Raw genomic sequence first — 20,714 nt, 5'->3', positions numbered from 1 at the left:
AAAATTATATATATTTTGAGTGTTTATTTGCCTTTAAAAGCTTGGCCTGAGAACAGAAGTTCCCTTAAGAAAAAACAAATTGCAGTAAATAAAAAGAAGTTTGCTTAATATTCATGCAGTAAATCTTTATTTTCAAAGCTGATGTTAAAAGCAAAAATATCCAAGTTTTCTATGTTAGCTACATCATTTTTAAATTAGTTTTATAAAAGAGTACATGCAACATGAACGATGTCTTATACATGTACAATAGTATTAAATAAAATAGCTAATCTTTTCTTACATGACCTTTTCAGAAAAGTTGTACACATTGTGACAACTATAAGAGTTTTATTGTAGCCAAACTGTTTTGTCTAAGGATGATCATTAAAGGATGAGTTTTCTGATGTATACAATACTGTATTGAAATTACTTTCTAAATTATTTTGGCTTTGATTTACTGCATAGAGTTAGTTTATTTTATTATCTGAAGTTTTTAATAATTTGTAGAAGTAATTATGGATCAAAAAGAGAACAAGTCTCCCAAAGAAACTACACTCATTTTTGTTTTAATTTTCTAAAACTCGTGCAGCAAGAAAATTGTTCTATGTTAAGCCAACATAGATCTTCATAGATCATGTTACAAAAAAGTATATATATATATATATATATGTCTTACAATGTATAAATACTGTGCTCTTACCTTTGTACAACAGTTCTTGCAACAGGAGAACAGACAAATGTTCAGTTGAAGCTTCAGTAACTCCAAACCTCCAGCTAATAAACTGTGGCGTGTCTGTGATGATCAGGATGAAAGCACTAAGCAACTCTTCAACAAACTGAAAATTTAAAAATAATAAGATATTTTAAAACAAATTCAACACACAAAGGCAGTACAACATAGTTCTTTGCAAGGTTTTCATATATATTATATTGCATGAAAACTCTTCAGACTATAAGGACTATTGTCATATTTTTAAAAAAAACCATATGTATTTTTCAATAAGAAAACTTTGTAACGTTGCTCACTTCTTCAAAAGTAGTACTAAATTTATATATCACAAATGTATTTAAAATTTTTCTTAACATTTTTTTTTCACTGTTTGCTGTTAGATGTGTGTTTTCTTATAACAAAGCCACATCAAGCTATCTATTGAGTCCACCAAGGGGAATCAAACCCTTGATTTTACCATTGTAAATCTGTAGACATACTGCTGTACTAGTGGTGCTGTTATATAAAAATTAAAGTCCTTAAAATTATATTTAATTTTTAATTTATGTTTTGTGGCATGGTACTTCAAAAGTAGATTTTTAAAAAAGACATTTTTTTAGCATTTTATTCTTGGGTCAAGTTAAGTATTTTCCCCTATAGATGAGTATTTAAAAACCTTGAGAGTCAAATAAACTTCAAAATGCATGTGGAGTATTATTTTAAGATGTTATCTTCATTACTTGATTATATGCAACATGCTTAAAAAAGTCTTAAAAATTACATTTTATATTTATCAAACATACCTAAAATTAATTACCCAATACAGAGAATTAAGTCCAAAAACTCAAGCATTATATGGAAGAATATGTTAAAATAAAGACTTTTCAATTTTCAAACTACTAAGACAATGATGGTGTCATTACAAGTTTGTTTGTGTGTTCACATCATGCAAACCTACCTAAACATTAGTGGCCACTAATAAAAAATCTTAACTATAATACCAGATTATTGAAGTTTCTAAAAGTTACAATCCAACTGTAAACATTTTTGTATTAGTTTTCTGACAAATATGCTGTCACAATTGGAGATAGGGAGTTTGTGCTTAGGCCTTTGATTTAAAATCAGATTAGTCTGTACTCTGACATTATAGTCTTTATATGTTTTAGTAAAACTAATTATTTTGATTACTTGTTTTATATAGAAAAAATAATATACTCTGAACATTTTTCATGTCATTAGTGATTTATAATTGGAATTACAGCGTTCTTGTGCAATAATTCAAGGGCAACTACTTTCAACACAAGTTTCTTCTTAGTGTTACTAATTTAAATTGTATTTGAATACTACAATCTTAGTACATGAAAAATATGGTAAATAACAGTTATTCTGATCCTATATCTTCTAACATTTCAGTAATCTGTATTCCAACATTAAACCTCTCATACAGTACAGGAACTTTTAATCTGATATTACAAATCTCAGTGGTATTGTGGTAAAACTGTTACAATTTAACGTTACCATGACTTATTACATACATAAATTGATAAACTAATGCAATACATCCAACAAATACATTCAAAATTCAATTATTTTAGAAATTTGCTTCTTTAACATGCATTTTCTTTAGTTTTATTTTTTATTACATTCACGTGCAACACCATTAAATATAATGAGTTATTATATCAAAGGCATGTGTAATGTTAGTTATGACAAATGACAAGAATTAATAGAAGGATTAAAACAGTGTTAGACATTTTCATTTATCAAACCCATCAACACAAGTGGTTTATTATTCTAATGCATATTCCAAGTTATAAAAAAGGAGCTTTATAGGAAATAAGGAGTATGATGAGGAGATAGCAGTCTGTGGTTATCTTCTAGCAAGATTTAGTTAGAACAATATACAGAAATTATTTAAAGCTTATAGATGATGCCATACAGACATCCTAAATTGGGAGTTCACACGATGTTGATAAAACATAAGAAACACTGGTGGAAAGTATAGAAATGCTTGAACAGAATTCCCTGTGATAAAAACCAACAGTACAGGAATTTGATGCCATAGGAAAAAAATTAAAGTTCTTGCAATGGGTATTACTATTTTCCAAAATATGTATCAAACAGAAGGGTCAAGTGTCTAGGAAATCTATCACATCAGTGGCTGCAACAAATCAAATTGAAATCATGTTGTGGTCTGTAGCCTAATTGGATGAATATGGTTTTGATGATACTTCCAACCATGGCATGAGGATCTTATGCAAGAGCCTTTTCTAAACTAAAACAAGGAGTCTTTCCAACCTTTATTGGGTTTTGCCCCAGTTTGCAAGCCAAGAGCTCACAGCTAATACCCAGTTCTTGAACAGCAGTCAAGCCAAGTTAGCATAATAGCCAGTTACCATTTACAGAAATTTGTCATTTCATCTTTATCTAGCAACATATAGGAATAATGACAACAGACTGAGATGATCTAATCAAAATAATTATTGAATAGCTGTTCTGACTGAACTTGTAATATTAATAAAAGAAATATTTGAAGAATAATCATCTGCATTTAAGTACTTGAGTAACAAAAATGAATGCACATTTTTGTTCACTGATTTCCAAGTGATTTATTTATTTTTAATTTCCTCAAATTGATGATTTGTTGGCCTGTAAATATCCTGGAAATAAATTAATGTGCAGAAAGGTGAAAGTCACACCCATAACACAACTGCTTGTTACAAATTGGCACATTCAATAGGACTTTGAGTTAAACAACAACAGGCTGTAACCAACAAGGAAAGCATTGAAACAATTTTGTTTATTACTTTTAAGTTAGGGTAATTAAAATAAGTGGTATCAAATAAGTAGAAATGGTTATAACTACTAAGAGGACACATGAGCTAAAATAGATATAGTGGTAAGCACAGATTTGTAAGTGCTGTAACAACTATAATCGAACCAGCAACACCAAAAGGACAACAAGGTGCTACAAATTTGACAAATGCTATGCCATTGTTTTATAGTGTAGTTGATGAATATACTGAATTTCATTGATGTAATTAACAAAGAAAGTTTAAACACATTCACAAAAAAACAGATATCCTTAGATTAAGAACAGCAGGAGAAGTGAAATGCTACATTAAAGCTTTTGACAACTTTAAAGACACTGTTGATTTTCAATTTTTGATACAAAGATAAACACAAGAAAACCAAAAGGGGAAAACACCAAATGCTGTACTAATACAAATTCACAGTCAAAAACAAAAGTGGGGAAAATCAATCAAAGTATTTAGTCACAAGTTACAGAAGCTAAGTAATGAATTATGTAGGGAAAATATACATCTTCATGAGCTGATGATACAAGACATCTACAAAGTGGACTATAAATGGGATTTGACCAGTAAAATAATGAGAACAAAAATACTGGAAAATCAGCATTTTGAGGAAAAGCAAAAAATGTAATTCCATCCAAAATGTCAAAGCAAAAACAAAACTATTTCCAGAAGTATGGAATAAAAGGTTGAATATTAATTGTATTATCTAAGCTACACCATTAGTTACTCTAAAAATAGGTAACAAGTGTGGGTTGTTTGTTGACACAGGTGCTCGATCTTCTGCACTAAGTGTGGAATTAGCAAAGAATAAATCTCCCCATGTTAGAAAATATATTGGAAGGGAGTTTTAAAAGTATTTAGTATATATCAGAACATCCTTTTACAATATTAAATCAAAATTGTGTTAAATTAGAAGTACAAAATTTAAAACTTGAACACTAGTTTTTCATCTGTAAGCAAACAGATGTAGAAACAGATTGTATAATAGGGCAGATTTCTAACATAATTTTCACACTCAAATGTCCATTACCACAAGTAAATTGGAGATATAAACAGAATTATGTTGGCAGAAAAATGTTTTAACACTTTTCTTTAGAATCTTAATCTGTTTTAAGGCTCTAATGCATGTAGGTGGAATGTATTTCATGGATGATGCAATATTGTCTGATTATTACATTAGCAGTTTTATAAACTGTCTGGTTACTACAAAACACATTTTTTGGCTATAATTAGATTCTAATTGACAGTTTATAAACCTGTCTGCTACAATATATGTATTGTATGTGTGATGCTACCATGGCTAATGGAAAAAAAGCAGTTATTTTTTTTTTCTTTGAGAAAAGAGAGTTTGACAAGGCAGACTGCTAGTAAAACTAAATTCAAACAATCTACTATAAGCTGTTGGATGCAGAACTACAAAAGGGAAGTGGGTAGAAAGAAAACTTCCACAGTAGCTAACTGTAGTCTGAAAAGCATAATGCTTATCTCAAAGAGCATGGCTAGAAAGCTTGGAGTCATGATTATCACATGCACCATCCAATTTCACCTAAATTCAGCCAGTCTGCTAAAAAGAAAGCTAAGACAGAAATCACTCCTCACCAAAAACACGAGGAAGATGAGGCTCAACTGGACCAAAGAGCACTATGACTGAGCTGAAGCAATGTGGAGCAAAGTGATCTCAGACAAAGTTCTCAACCTGCACACATCTCATGGAAGCATTTTGTACAATGTCAATGTGGAATAGAAACTAAATCAGTGTCTTTGAAACAAAATGTAAAGCATCTACAGGGTCAGAGAAAATGGGGATGCATCTCTGGCCAAGGTGTGAGGTGCCTGCATTTTGTGATAGGAACTGCCAGTGTTGGGTAAGTATATCAAGATGTTTGAGTCTTGGTTAAAGCCAAACATTCAGAGTCACTTCAATGAGCTTACTAGTGCATATTTTAAAAACACTTTCCTCCATTCACTCTATGCAGTAGATATGAAATAAAAGGTGAAATTTCATTCTAGGTGTACTGAAAAAGACACCCTGGAATTTATTTAATTACTTCATATGAAACACTTGTCTTTGAAGGGAGAGGATCAAGACACTACACTGGCCATTATTTTTACAATATCTTACTAAATGCATCTGAAATATAACTTAATTTATATTTAACACACAAGTGATGATCTAAAAAATGACTGTATGTGAGGGAAGGGAGTTATTGCAAAGAGAAGGGAGTTGGTTTATCTACTTACTGCTGTTTTGGTGCAGGTACAGCTGTCTGTTTCATAATGAAAGAGAATTTCACACAAGTGATGCAGCTAGTCATCACCACCCACCGCTAACTCTTGGGCTACTCTTTTACCAACGAATAGTGGGATTGACCGTCACATTATTTTTCTTTATAAATTTCTTAGTAACAAGAAATTGCACTGCACATCATCCTTGCACACTCCATGTTGGGATAATTCTCACAGGCGAGTTCCATGTTCCACTGCTTCACTGATGTTATTAAAGATGCCTGACAGTACTTTGCATGTAGGAACTCTGTCTGGAAGAGCCTTTTCAGCAGCAACACTTGCAGCAACATCTTCTGCTTGTTGTGCCAGCTCTATGAGGTCTTTTGCTAAATTTTCTCCCTGAGAATTTAGTAACTTCTACATCATCCTCATTAACTTCACTGAAGCAGGTCTGTTGTACAAGCCATACAATATTGTGCATTTGAGGTATACTAGGTTTAAAACTAATGAAGTCCTTTATGCAGTAAGACCACATATTTTTCCACACACTGTTCACGCATTTGATAGTCACTTCCCTCCATAACTCTCAGATGTTTATCACTGCCTTCATGATGATATAATTTTGCCAAAATTATCTGATGAATATATATTTTGTGAAGATACATATACTGTATTAATTTATAATATGACAACTATTACAAGTATAAAGTATAATGGTTTGTTGAATTAACTGATCATGTAGTAATATAGTTGATTTATTTTCAAACAATGAAGTGGCAACAAATAATGAGAACTGGCTGTAAAGTCTATTTTAAATATGAAAGCTTCTCTTGAAGTGGTCATATGAACAAAGTAAGTCTCTCTTGCCATAGTTAGAAAGTCAAATAAATTATGACAGTTATAGGACATTGTTCACTTTGTGCATGTTATTATTCCATATTCGTAGGTGCATTACTTAAGTATGTAACTGCCTTCCTCAGATGACTCTAAGAAAGATCACATTTGGGGATAATAATAAGCCATGATGGGATGAGCTGACCATTGGAGACAGCAATGTCATCCATGGACAGACACAATTCAGCCATCTTTGCCTGGACACAAAAGACAAAAGGAACAATGGTAGACCATTTATCCTGAAAAAGCATGGCCCAATGAGGAAGGAAGACACAACCCTAGGTGGGATGCTATGATAAGGATAGAAGTTTTGAAGCATAGAATAAAGGAAGTTGTAAGTGGTGGAGGTGTAGAGAAGGCTCATAAGACTCAATGCATAAACTCTGAACTGGAGAGGTGCAGAAAGTCCTATTGCAGAGCCAAAGCCTCATTGGTAAACAGGATCCAAAATCTTCAATGCCAAGGTTCTGGAAGAACCATTGACCAGAGACCCATACTCCAGCTTGGATTGAAAGAGGGCATAATAGATCTTTAGCAAGAAGATCAATCTGCTCCCAAAGAAGTGAAAGAGAGGACACAGAAGATGTTCAGTGTCCTTGTACACTTGACAAGTAGCTGGTTAATGTATGAAAGTCAGCTTGCAGTCAAAGAAAAGCCTCAAAAAACTTTGCCTCAGGAACAACGGGAAGAAAAACACCATTGAGAAGGATTAAAATGAATACCCTGTTGGTGGCAAAAGTGCATGAACTGGTTTTAGAGAAAGAAAAGGTAAAACCATTTGTTGTGGTTCATTTCAATAAACAATTGAGGGCAGTCTGAAGTTGCTGCTCAATAAACCTAATGATCAACAACTGAAAGGAGATGTGGAAGTAATTGACAGAGAATTCCTTTGCAACAGCAAGAGGAAGTTGTGAAGTGATTGCATTAATCTTCACACTAAAAAGTGTGACACTCAAGACACAGTCCTGAGAAACTCCAAGTTCCTGTGGAAAAGAATGGGAAAGCTTCAAGCCGACATAGACTTGGAATTGCTGGTCCAATAAAACATTTTTGATAAAACTGGATAAGTGGCCATGTAACCCATATGAATGGAGGTATCACAAAATGTTGTACCTTCATGTAGTATTGTAAGCCTCCTCAAGGTAAAACAAATACAGACACAAGATGTTTTTGCTTGAGAAATGCTTCTCTGATCAATGTTTCAAGTGAAATCAGGTGGTCCACATTGGAGCATTATTGTTGAAACCCACACTGGGTGGGCAATATGAGGTTGTTTGATTCAATTTCATGAGCATTAACCATCCTCAGATCTTACAGAGACAATTTGTCAAAGGGATTTGACAACAGTTTGAAGATTTAGAGAAAAGGAGAAGAATGGCCCAATGTTAAGCATCATGAAAAACATTCTGTCAAATCCAGTTAAAGACAACCAAAAAATAGCAAGAGAGGCAGGAGAGAAATGGTGCAGTATCTTGTAGCGAATGCCATCAGGTCTGACTGATGTGCTGCCAGACCAATGAAGATCAAGAGTATCACCAGCGTAAAGGAGTGATTACAGTCATAGAGGCGATTGGCTTGAATGGTAAGAGGCAATCACTTTGCCCAAGACTTGATAGCCAAGAAGCTGGGGGATGAAACAAAAGTGTTAGATGCATAATAAAAGCTGTCGTTGATAGTATTAGCAATGCTCCTCGCATCAACAACCTCCAAGAAAAGTCAAGGGGAGCAGATAGAGATAAACAGCAGCAAAATATTGAATAGGTGCATGAAAATAAGTATAAGAACCCATATTGAGGAGAGAAAGGTTGTGATCTGAGAGCATACTATCTATGAAATGATCCCTCCCATCAATTTCAGCAACACCTAAGAAAGTATTATGTCCATTGAAGTTCCCCATGATTAAAAAGGGAGATGGCAACTGTTCAATGAGAGCATCAAGGTCTGATTGATCATGGGTCTCTTCAGAAGACAAGCAGACAGAACAAACAGTAATGGTACAACCCAAAAAAACATGGATGGCTATAGCTTCTATGGATGCATTGAGTGGCAAAGACAAGGCAGGCACATGCTGGTTAACCAGCAGTGCCACTTCTCCATGCACTCTTCCATCATACAACCTGTCATTCCAATAGAAAGAAAACTGCTGACAGAGGACTGTATCAGCAGATTTCAAAATTGTTTCCTGTAAGAAAAGATACACAGGATAGTAAGAATTAATCAAAGCCTTAATGTCATCCACATTAGAACAGAAACTTCAACAGTTACACTGTATCAAAGTGGACACTTTTACTCATGTTTTCGACCACGCCATTCTTTCTTAGTAGAAAGAGGTCTATCAATCTCCATGTATCCTGCCCTAGGTCAAGTGGGCAGGTCTCTGTCGGTAAACATAGATTCCACTGACTGAGGGCATGAACAAATAATCATTCTGTATTTTGAGGCCAAAGAAAGCAATGGACCCAAGCAGATGCCAGAAGCTGAAGTTAAAGGAAGTAGATCGAGGGTGCCAATGAAAGGAATGGCAGGGACAGAGATAGGTGTAGGCATTGATTTGTCAACTCTTTTAACCATGGAGGGCATATGACTCTTCACATGGTTGAAGAATGACTTTGTTGGAAGCACAGAAAGGTCTGTCTGCACTCCCACTGTAGCAGTGGAATGGAGTGAGAGGTATGTGTTTGAAATGGAGTCAGGGATATTGTTCACCATTTTTAAACATTGCACCTCTTTCTCCTCCACCCACTTTGGGCAAAAATAAAAGTAAGAGGGGTGGGAACCATTACAGTTAACATAGTGAAGTTCCACTTTGCACTTGTAGGTATTGTGGTCTTTGCCACCACAACATCTGTAGACAGCATTAGTCTGTCCTTGCGAGTGGAGATACTGTGCACCACAGAAATATCTTGGATGGTGAAACCAGTGAGGATCTCTGACTTGGGAACGTTCCTTTGATCCCTCTCAAAAACAGCTCTTCTTGAGGAATTCAAAGTAGCAAGGAGAGCAACTCTGATGGTACATCCCTAATGGCCTTTGATTTCAGAAAGAGTTTAGCATATTGTGATGTGGATGTTTCTACAAAAAGGTTTCTGGAGTGCAACTTCCTGACTGACTTGAGGGAGCCAGCAAGCCCCTCTAATTCCTTTTGAATGAAAAAGGGAGACATCTGCCCTAAAAATTTCTCAGACAATGAATGCAAAATGAGAAATTGAGGTGTAGAATCCAACTGTGGTGGTGACTACATAACAGAGTAGAAGGTAAACAAAGATGTCACCTAGTATGAGCATACTTTAAGAGTGTAAGGCCTGTTTAATAACTAGCCTTGGATTCAGCCTCTTACTACAACAGATATGAGTGAGGTATGATACCTACCCACATCATTATGTACATGTTGTGAGAAGATTTTCATGTAGTAAATCTCTCTCTAACAGAATGTTGCTGACCATAGTCTTGCAAAGATCTTTACATACAAAACACTTCCAATGTTGATACATTCATCCATTTAGATACTCTTGACATCTGTCAACCTCTGTCTTCCACACAATCTCATTCCTTCAATGTTTCATGTTATGACCAGACTTTCAATTTCTTCTCTCTTCATAATGTGTCCAAAAAATTTCTCCTTTTTCTGACATTAGCCAACAGCTTCCTCTTCACAAAAATCTTTATTAAAGTGTTATTTGTCCAACATACCTTGGATATGCAATTTTAAGAACTCATTTGCTTCAATTCTCTTTTCCATAAACCTGGAAATATTATCCAACATTCTGATGCAAATGCAAGAACTGATATAACAATCCAAAACTCAGCTTCACATCCCCATAAAACTTTTATTTGTCAGTATCTTTTTCATTTTCAAAAATACATCTTTTGCTATTTCTATTTTCCTTTTTATTTCATAATCACATTTACCATATGATGTAATCCAGCTTTCCAGATAATTAAATTTATTCACCTGCCTTATCTATTACTTACTTCAACACTGCATAAAGGAATGTTCTTTGTAATTATCATGTGTTCTCTTTTCCCACAGTTCATCCTTAAACTCTTATTCTTGCTTTAACTAATTTTATTTGAAATGTTTTGCAGCTTCTCTTCTTTTCTGAAACAGCTTTTAAAAACTGTCATCAACATAATGCAAGCTGTTCAAATTCTGTTTGCCAATAACCAGCCCTGGTTAAGCAGAGTCAAGTGAAAAGTTGCAGCCTTGCCTTATGTCTCTCTTAATTTGGATGTAATCATTTAATTCATTTTCTATTTTTTTTTGCTGAGGTTGGTACCAACAGAGGCTTCTTGAAATTGTCACATTCTTACTATCAATGTTCATTTCTTTCAGCATTTTCATTAATTTCATATGCTTAACTCTACTGAAAAATTTAGTCAAATTAGTCAAATGAAATAAAATGTTCATTTCTATTGCCCTCTTCAATAAAACTACATTAAACTTTTGCAATTTTTGGTTTTGTTATACTTCTACCATTCATCATCAACATGTTTGTCTCATAGCTCACTGAAGTGCTGGTTTTATAGTGTTTACATTCAGTGGTTTTAGGTTTTCTGGGGAGCACAATAAAGCCCAATTTACAGAGATCTTCAGATATTTTACCATTTTCAAATATTTCATTAATAATAAACTTTTCAGTACCAAATTCTTCCAAACATTTTATTATCCTACTTCTACTTTATTTCATCCTGTAACTTTAATGGTTTTCATTCTGATGATAACTATTTATATTTCTGACAAGATAATTTCGAATCTGTCCATGTTCTACTTAAGATAGGGTTTTTTTTCACAATTTTCATGGAACAAATCTTCAATTATACTCAGTCCATCTTTTTCATACTTGTTTGTGTTGCACAGTTACATCACCATTTTTAGCTTTTATACATTACTAGCAGTACATTCTCTTTTACCTATAACATTTTTCACATTCCTATGCACTGATGTAACATCTGTACCCTTTGGGTTTTTTTCTATCTCTAAACATTTTTCATAATGCCTATTTAAACTAAACATTTATGGTTTCATGCTATAATTTGTATTCATTTTAGAAAAGAAAAAAGTATAATTTATATTTATTTCCATATTTTTTTCAGTTGTTACAAGGTCAGTGAAATTGACCAAACCCATACAAATATGTAATAGTGAAAATAACTGTTTTCTACAAAAATGTTTGATAATTATCTGGAAGTTATAATTTCACTTACAAAATTTGACAATTTTCTGATGCTTAAAAGCAATTTTAATCTTAAACTCAAAATCACTTTGCATATTGAATAGTCAACATTTTAAAAGAAAAAATGACTGATATTCTGTGTGAGAATGCTTTGTAATATTTACTGATAATCTGCAATATTTTCGTGAAACTACACATACATTTTAAATAGTTACAGTATAATTACTTTATGGTTACTTTGGGGAGGGGGGATACAGGATGAGTGGAATCCATCCAGCCACAGTAAAAAGTTTAATAAAAGTAATCTCTACAAATTATATGTTTATAGAAAATGCCATATGGATGTCTGAAATCAAGAGTTAACAGAATGTTGGTGAAACACAGGAAATACAGATGAAAAGTATGGAAATGCTAGCACAGAATTCTCAGTAATGAAACAATTCACAAAGGAATTTTTAATGCTATATGAAAACTAGCAAAAATAAATACATTGTAACAGAAATTGCATTTCCCTGAAACAGCTGTTGAGCAAAATGGCTCAAGTTCCTGGAGGCTTCATCACATCACTGGTTATAATATATTAAATTGGAGGTCATACTACAGTCTGGATGAAAATCGATTCTATTCCCAACTATCTGAGAGCATTTTTCCAGGTAAGAAAGAACCAGCAGCCAGTCATTCATTCACAGTCAAGTAAAATTAGTAGAATGGCCAGGGTGACATTTTTACAGAAATTCCAATACCCAACTTTTGTGCAAGTTTATCTTGTCATTTCGCTTTTAAATAACAATGTATAAGTAATCACAACTAAAAAATGGGACAATCTAATTAAAACAATAAATTGTTTAATAGCCATTGAATGAATTTGTAATGTTAATAGAAAAATAGTTGAATACTTGCATTTATGTAATTAAGTAATAAAAATGTTTTGTTCACTGATCTCCAAGCAATTTCTTTACTCTATGTAAATTTCCTCCAGTTGGTGATGTGTGGGACTGGCCCACAAATGTAAATATGCTGGAAATAAATTCACTCGTAACAAGTCAATGTTTTTCCCATCACAAAACCTTAGTTGGTGATGTGTGGGACTAGCCCACAAACGTAAATATGCTGGAATAAATTCACTCATAACAAGTCAATGTTCTTCCCATCACAAAACCTTAGTTGGTGATGTGTGGGACTAGCCCACAAATGTAAATATGCTAGAAATAAATTCACTCATAACAAGTCAATGTTCTTCCCATCACAAAACCTTCCATTACACATGTATTTATGCAAATTAAGTCAACTCTGACATTACACTGTTGTGTGAAGAAAAACAAACATACTGTGGTAATTAATTTCCTTTGCTGAAAACTTCAAAACTGCAATGCTGGAAACAAACATGCACATTGAGATGTTAGAATACAACAAGATATAAATAACTGCATTTTATGTAATAAGTAATGTTCTCATGCAATAATGTCTTAACTATATCATATCTGACATAAATTCATTGTTAACAAAGCCTATTGTCCAATAATAGGGTTTCATTTATGGAAGTTAAGTAAATGGTAAAGGAAATGCTGTCATACAAATTGCTAATTCCTGGTGGTTAAAAAATCTACACATAAAAATATTATTGCAGTTTGTTAAACTGGCAGTCAGCAACATAAAGCATTTCCTCTAAGCAAACCACAAACTACATATATGAAATTCTTTAAAATCAACTTGGCTTTCCTGTGTTAGTAGGAAATCTTCACACAGATATAATATGAAGGGCATCTCAGTTATGGTTTGCATCTATTAAATAAAAGATTGTTCTTATCAAGACAGGCTAAAGGTAGAGAAAAAAGAAAGGAATACACATATTCATACAGGTAACTATTTGAATTTCACTTTAATTTTGCAACTTGTACTTCACGTATCTTCATATTTTTCTTGACACAACTTGCTATACCAGACAGGAAAAGAAGATAGAAATGTATACAGAGCAAATGTACATCTCTGTAATAGAAGAATGGAAAATACACATACAAAATGCATAGAGGGTCTGTCACATATTTGAGACATGAGTGTTCACAGCTTCACACATGTTACTTTACATAGGGTACACCTATCTAGGTGAGATTATGCTCTTCAAGTTACCCTATAGTTTGCTGGCAAGTAGTGCTTTCTGCACCAAAAATTTATTATGTATTTAAAAACAAAAATAATGCACTTCTTTTTCTTCTTTACTCTGGAGAGCAGTCACAAGACAACTGTCTGCAGGCAGTGAAGGGTGATATAGATGTGGGACATTGTGAGCTCGAGTACCCACACCTCACTTTCCTAATTTCTATTCCTTTATTCCATTATTTAATTATTCTTTATGTAAGACTGGTAAACAGGGATTAAGACTGACAGTCAGTGTATCCACACCACAATGTGAGTCCTACTTCTGAAGTTACCTCCAAAACCTAGGGAACATTTTATATCCCACAATATAGCCTGTACCGTGGGGATCCTTTCAATTGGAGCAGAGTTTCTTTAATTTTTGTTTATAACAAATTATATATATTCAAGAATACACAAGTAACAAATGTACTATCAGAGTTTTATTTTCTGATGCTTTGAATAATTTAAATTTTAGTAACAACAATGATGTGCATGTATACATCCTGTTTCAATGGGCATTTCCCTACACCAACATTTCATTGCAGCTGACTATTATGTTCCAATTTTTTATCTTTATGAATAACAAATGAAATGTTTAAGCAAAATTTTATTATGATGTCTTTCATAATTTTTCTGTTACAACTGAAAAACAATAAACTAACCTTACCTTCAGGAGCTCTGGATAAGAAACAGAATCCTTTCGTTCAGTTGCCAAGCGGTGAACAATGTGGCTTTTCTCGTGCACATTTCCTTTTAGAAGATGTGCCATTGCAGCTACAAAAGAACGATAATTGACAATTCTGTTATGAGACTCAGATGTATTTAATACATTGGCCATTTCATCATGTAGTCTTTCAATCATAACAGCAGGAAGAAATGGCTCCAGGTGGCGTTGAAAATTCATTAAACCAAAATTTCAGAAATTTGTAGTAGAATTCATCTTATGAAGTTTTGCCACTGTTTAATATACATTTTAGTACATCTAAATAACTGCTCATTGATGTTAAAGATTATACACATGAACAAATACATATTCACATGTATATACAAAAACACTATTATGACAGTCAAGAAATCATGCAACATCAAAAAAAAAAGAATGTTAAAAACAGCAAACACAAACCTGTGATTATAGGTGTGTGTACGCGTAACCCTTAGCATGCAGACAGGTCTAAATGCATGTCACAATATTCTAGTGAGAGTTACATACAAAATGTAATAAAACAACTTAGTCATCATGATATATGAACAAACTTAACATCAAACCATGGATAATAAATCAAATATTTAATCTTATACAAGGTTTAAGTACTTAGTTGTGTAAGAAAGCATTTAAAATCAATCTAAAATTCCCCTAGTTTCAAAATTGGGATATTTATTCTTGAGCAATCTCTTTCTGTATTTTTTTGCCCATCCCCTAGAACACTACAAAATACAACAATATATTCCCTACAATTTTGTCATTGATATTCTGATCTATATTTTTATGTTCTTCAATATTATGGGGCTAAAAGCAATCAAAGAAAATTCAGAAATCACCTCTCACACCTACCTCCGAGTTATTCTAATTTACAATCTCAAACAAATTTTTTTTCAAGGTCAGCTCCCATTAAATTTATAACTAATAGAAAGCCTAGCTTTCAACCAATTCACTGCCATAATCATCACATCATGTGAGCTTACAGGTAATTGACAAGTTGGTTTAATGTGAGAAAAAATTTCCCATGAGAACACATTGGGAATAATAATTGAATTTCTAACTGCTCAATTCATATGATTAGAGATGCTCAAGTTCTGGTATCAACAACTTGGTACTGCAGGTACGATTGCATATCCTGGTGCACACTCAGGAGGAGAGTCCTCCTTGATTCAACACTCCAGCAACTAAGAACTTTTAAGTGGCAAGGACTTCCATACTACACGAAAATAAGGAAAGGAATAATGTGATGGAGAGTCTGTAGGACTACAGCACCAAAGACAATATTATGGGTAATAATGATACCCAATACAGAAAAGCAAAACAATCACGTTGATGTAGTGCATCATCCAACACCTGGCAGTCTCTGGAACCATACATCAGGTTGAGCATGGATCTCTGTTTTGTTCATATTAATTCATAAGTGTATGATCAGGAATAAACATATTTAAGAAGCAAAACAGCATGAGGTTCACTTTCAAAGTTCCAGCAGAACACCCCATCTCAACAGTGGTTGTAAAGTGATCTTGTGACAAGTTTACTCTTTTTTTTCTATATCTTATACTGATACATAGAGGACTTATTGGAAAAGGGTCAATTAACCAACATCTGGTGGCTTCTGAAATCGTATATAACAGATTTTTTACTAGGAAGAATCTCAACATCATAATCATTTAATTTATTCACAGATTGTACAATGCACCTTTAAGACTAAGTATACCTGATCACACAATACTTGCCACAGAGTTGGATCAAAATATGAGATAAAGATCCTTGCAAAGAAAATGAAAAATGAATGGAGTACTTACTACCAAAGACAAACAGCTACAGCATTGATGATGTCCCCCAAATGAAAACGGAAATATGCAGCCAGGGGCATGGTAAAATGATGAAACTGATTAGAATAAAATACAAAATTGTAGTAATCATCAGGAGAAAGGAAAGAAACTATCAGGTGAATGAACTGGCAAATGTATTCTAGAAAGGTAATGGAAAAAGGTCATGAGAGAAGTGAGGATTTTACAGAAGAAATAAATGACCTGAGAAATACAGAAGAGAGCAGTATGTCACACATCCTCAAAAGATCTCAGATCTGACAAAGGAGGTGGTGGGCTCAAAATATTCAAGAAAGACAGCGATAGAACATAAATTAAAGATAAGTAAAAAATAATATTCAAAAAATTAGAAATTTTTAGAAAGCCTTTTCATGATAATTATAAATAAAAAAGTAGACAATGAATATTTTAATTCATTCTAATTTTATTTTTTGTTCTTCACTGAAAAATTCCAAGTGCATAATACTCTTTTCATCACAATCCATAGGAGGGATTATTTTATGTGTTCCTTTTTAATGACCATAAAATATGAAATATTTATAATTCCACTAAAAGAATGGCAAAAAAGAGATAGAAATATAATATAATCATTTGACTATTATTATTTAAATCATATTATGCACTACTGGTGGTATATTATATCCTGTCTTTACCCATTCAAATTTTGGCTGTCATGTACCACCAGTTGGTTTAGTGTTTTATGGCGCAAAGCAACTAAGCCATTGCCAATCATTTGGTAAAAGTTTAAAATTCAAGTAAAATTATTAAAATTCACAAAAACAAATTAAGGTAAAACAAAAAGTTTAATTTTTTTGAATTAAAAAACATAAATAGCATTAAATCAATTTTTAGATCTAGTTTACAGCAGTAAGAGAAAAACTACAGTAATACAAGTTGTAAAGGATTTTTGGTAGCAGAATTGTAATTATCGTAACTTGCCAGGATGACTGATGGGTAACTTCAAAAATCAGCATTAGTCACCTGAAGTTGGCCTTTGCAGTCCTGGTTTCTAGTTATTTGACGTTACAGCCATTTTATAATTTCAAATTGAACTAGATGAACTTTAATTCTTAAAAGGGAATCACATTATAAAAAGGTTTAATTTATAAATTGAAAATGTAAATAGCATTAAAAAGATTAATGACCTTTAAAAAACTAAAAACAATTGTAAGGTGGACTCTCAATGACAGTAAGACAGTAAAATGTGGCTTATTGTGACCTGAGTGTCACACAGAAAACACATTGGTGCAACTGTTCCAGATAAAAGAAAACAATGAGTTAAAAAACTGTGATCAATGCTTAGTCTAGTTAGGACAACTTCCACTTTCCAATCCTCACTGAAGCAAGATGGCTAAAGTCCAATAGAGGGTTTTATTTGGAAAAGCTTGTTTTCACGTTGCTCACTGCAAGTCGAATGCCAAGTTGCATGGAGCTGAGCCTTGAATACAAAACTATAGTCCAAGTACAGAACAGGCATAGTCGTGATAGTGGCAGAGCAGACAGATTTAGCTGAGGTGTCAGTCAGCCTGTTCCCACAAATACCAACGTGGACTGGTATCCAGAGAAACTGGATGGTAGATGTTAAAGAAAAATGGGACAGTCAGTTTTGAATATTGGCGAGAACAGGGTGAGAACTAACATGAAGCAATTCCAGGGACAGTAGAGAACTAAGAGAGTCAGTACAAATAGTACAATTTGAGTACTGCTTAGCTTCTATGTGATCCAGGGCAAGAAGAATGCCATACAGTTCAGCAATGAATGCAGAAGCTGTAGAGGGGATTCTGTGCACAACCACCAAGCCACAACAAGCCATGGCAGAGCCCACATAGTCACCTGATTTCGAACCATCTGTATAAATAGGAATGAAAGGATGGTTTGAAAGATATTCAGCAAATAACAGACAGTATTTCCCATCAGGAGTGTCTGCTTTTCTCAGATGACTTGAAGACAGGTCACATTTGGGGACTGTAATAAGTCATGGTGGGATGGGCTGACCAGTGGATACAGCAATATTATCCAAGGATAGATCCAATTCATCCAAGCGTGCCTGGATAAGAAGGCCAAAAGGAACAATGGCAGATCATCCATTCTGAAAAAGCATGGCCCACTGAGGAAGAAAAACACAACCCCGGATGGAATGCTGTGGTAAGGATTGAAGTTTTGAAGTATACAGTAAAGACAGTTGCAAATGGCAGAGGTGTAGAGTAGGTTCAAGAGACTCTGGGTATAAGCTCTGGACTGGGGAAGTGTGGAAAGCCCCAGTGCAGAGACGAAGTCCCTCGTGATGAATGGGGTCCAGCATCTTCAAAGCCATGGCCCTGGCAGAGCCATAGACCAGTGACCCATAGTCTAGTTTTGATCAAGTAAGAGCACAACATATCTTTAGTACAGAACATGGATCTGCTCCCCAAGTGGTGGAAGAGAGGACATGGAGGATGTTCAGTGCTCTTGTACATTTGACTCATAGCTGCTTGATGTGTAGTATAAAGGTCAGCTTCTGGTCAAAGATAAACCCCAAGAACTTTGTCTCAGGGACCACAGGTAGCACAATTTCACCGATATGGAGTTCAAGATCAGGGTGAATATCCTGTTGGAAGCAAAAGTGCATGCAAAAGGTTTTAGAAAGAGAGAGAAGTTAAAACCTTTTGCTGTGGTCCACTTCAGTAAACGATCAAGGGCATTCTGTAGGTGTCCCTCAATATACTTCATGTTCAATGACTGACGAAACGTGAAAGTCATCGACATAGAGGCCATTTGCAACAGTAAGAGGGAATTGTTCAGTGATGGCATTAATATTTATACTGAAAAGTGTGACACTCAAAACACAGCCCTGAGTGACTTCATGTTCCTGTAGAAAAGAACAGGAAAGAGTCAAACCCACACAACTTGGAATCACCTGTCCATTAAAAAATGTTTAATAAAAATGGGTAAATGACCAAGTAACCCATAAAAATGAAGGTCTCACAAAATGCCAAACTTCCAAGAAGGATCATAAGCCATCTCAAGGTGAAAAAATATTGATACAAGACGTTATTTGAGAAAGGCTTCTCTGATTGACGTTTCAATTTGAATCAGGTGGTCCACAATGGAGTGCTGTTGTCAGAACCCACACTGGGTGGGTGAGAGGAGGTTATTTGATTTGAGGAACCCAACAAGACATGTATTAACCATCCTCTCTGAGGTCTCACAGAGACAGCTTGTCAAAGCAATTAAACAGCAGTTTGAAGAAATCTCGGGATCCTTTCCAGGCTCAGATAAAGGTAGGACAATAGCCCAATGCCAGGTATCAGAAAAACATTCTCTTGCCAGATCTGGTTAAAAACAATTAGAAGAATAGCAAGAGAAGCATGAGATAGATGGTGCAGCATTTCATAGTGTACATCATCAGGTCCAACAGATGTACTGCCAGACCAATGAATGGCCAATTTGAGTTCCACCAGTGTAAAGGAACAATTATAGTCATAGAGACAATCAGCTTGAAAGGAAAGAGGTGAGTGCTCTTCCTGAGTCTTGATGGCTAAGAATGTGAAGAACAAAGTAGAAGTGCTAGATACCCAGCAAAAGCTTTCACCTAGAATATTGGCAATGTTCCAGGTATCAGCTACTTCCTGGCCATCAGAGAGCAAGATTGAGAGGGTAACAGAATTATACTACCCACTGACCTTTCAAATCTTGTCCCATATGACTTTGGAACTGATGATAAAAGATATGGTGGTTGTGAACTTAATCCAAAATTCCTTCTGGCTTTGACATCTTACCCAACAAGAATGTGCCCATGCCTGCTGGAAAGCGATGTGGTTCAAGAGTGTGAAATACCTACGAAACGTATTCCAGGCCTGTTTTTGAGCCTTCCATGTGGCAGGCAGAATTCCACCACGGATAAAGATATCATGGAAAACATCTTGAGGTTTTAGAAATACATTGAGCAGCTGCCTGTATAATAAAGTCAGTTACTGCTGTCATGCAGTCATCTACTGATGGTTTACAGATGATGGGAAGATCAAGTTCTGCAAAAGCAGTGAAAGAGAGCCAGTTGGCTTGATCCACCTTCCATCGGGGCACATGGGTCAAGTGGCATCAACCATTGCCAGTCTCTCTCAAAATTATAGGAAAATGATCAGTGCCACAGTCAACCCTCTATGAATAGTGAAGGGGAGCAAATTGACATATCAATAGCAGTAAAGAACTGACTAGGTGCATGAAAATAAGTATAAGAACCACTATTGAAAAGAGAAGGATTGTGGTGTG

At 34.5% G+C, this 20,714-nt stretch overlaps 1 protein-coding gene across 2 annotated transcripts in view; it reads right to left on the bottom strand.

Moving 5' to 3' along the window:
- Window positions 1-20,714, bottom strand: part of LOC143237664 (MTOR-associated protein MEAK7-like) — a 78,556-nt gene that overhangs the window by 45,350 nt on the left and 12,492 nt on the right. For both annotated transcript variants that reach the window (XM_076477167.1, XM_076477166.1), the window contains exons 2-3: window positions 14,602-14,826; window positions 680-815 (exon numbers count right to left, since the gene is read on the bottom strand). In XM_076477167.1, the coding sequence (XP_076333282.1) occupies window positions 680-815; window positions 14,602-14,826 (361 nt within the window). The remainder of the gene's footprint in view (window positions 1-679; window positions 816-14,601; window positions 14,827-20,714) is intronic.

This window comes from Tachypleus tridentatus, chromosome 13 (assembly GCF_004210375.1).
Source record: "Tachypleus tridentatus isolate NWPU-2018 chromosome 13, ASM421037v1, whole genome shotgun sequence".
Taxonomy (NCBI): Eukaryota; Metazoa; Arthropoda; class Merostomata; order Xiphosura; family Limulidae; genus Tachypleus; species Tachypleus tridentatus.
The sequence above is the reverse complement of the archived record's forward strand: the minus strand, read 5'-3'. Positions and strand labels throughout refer to the sequence as shown.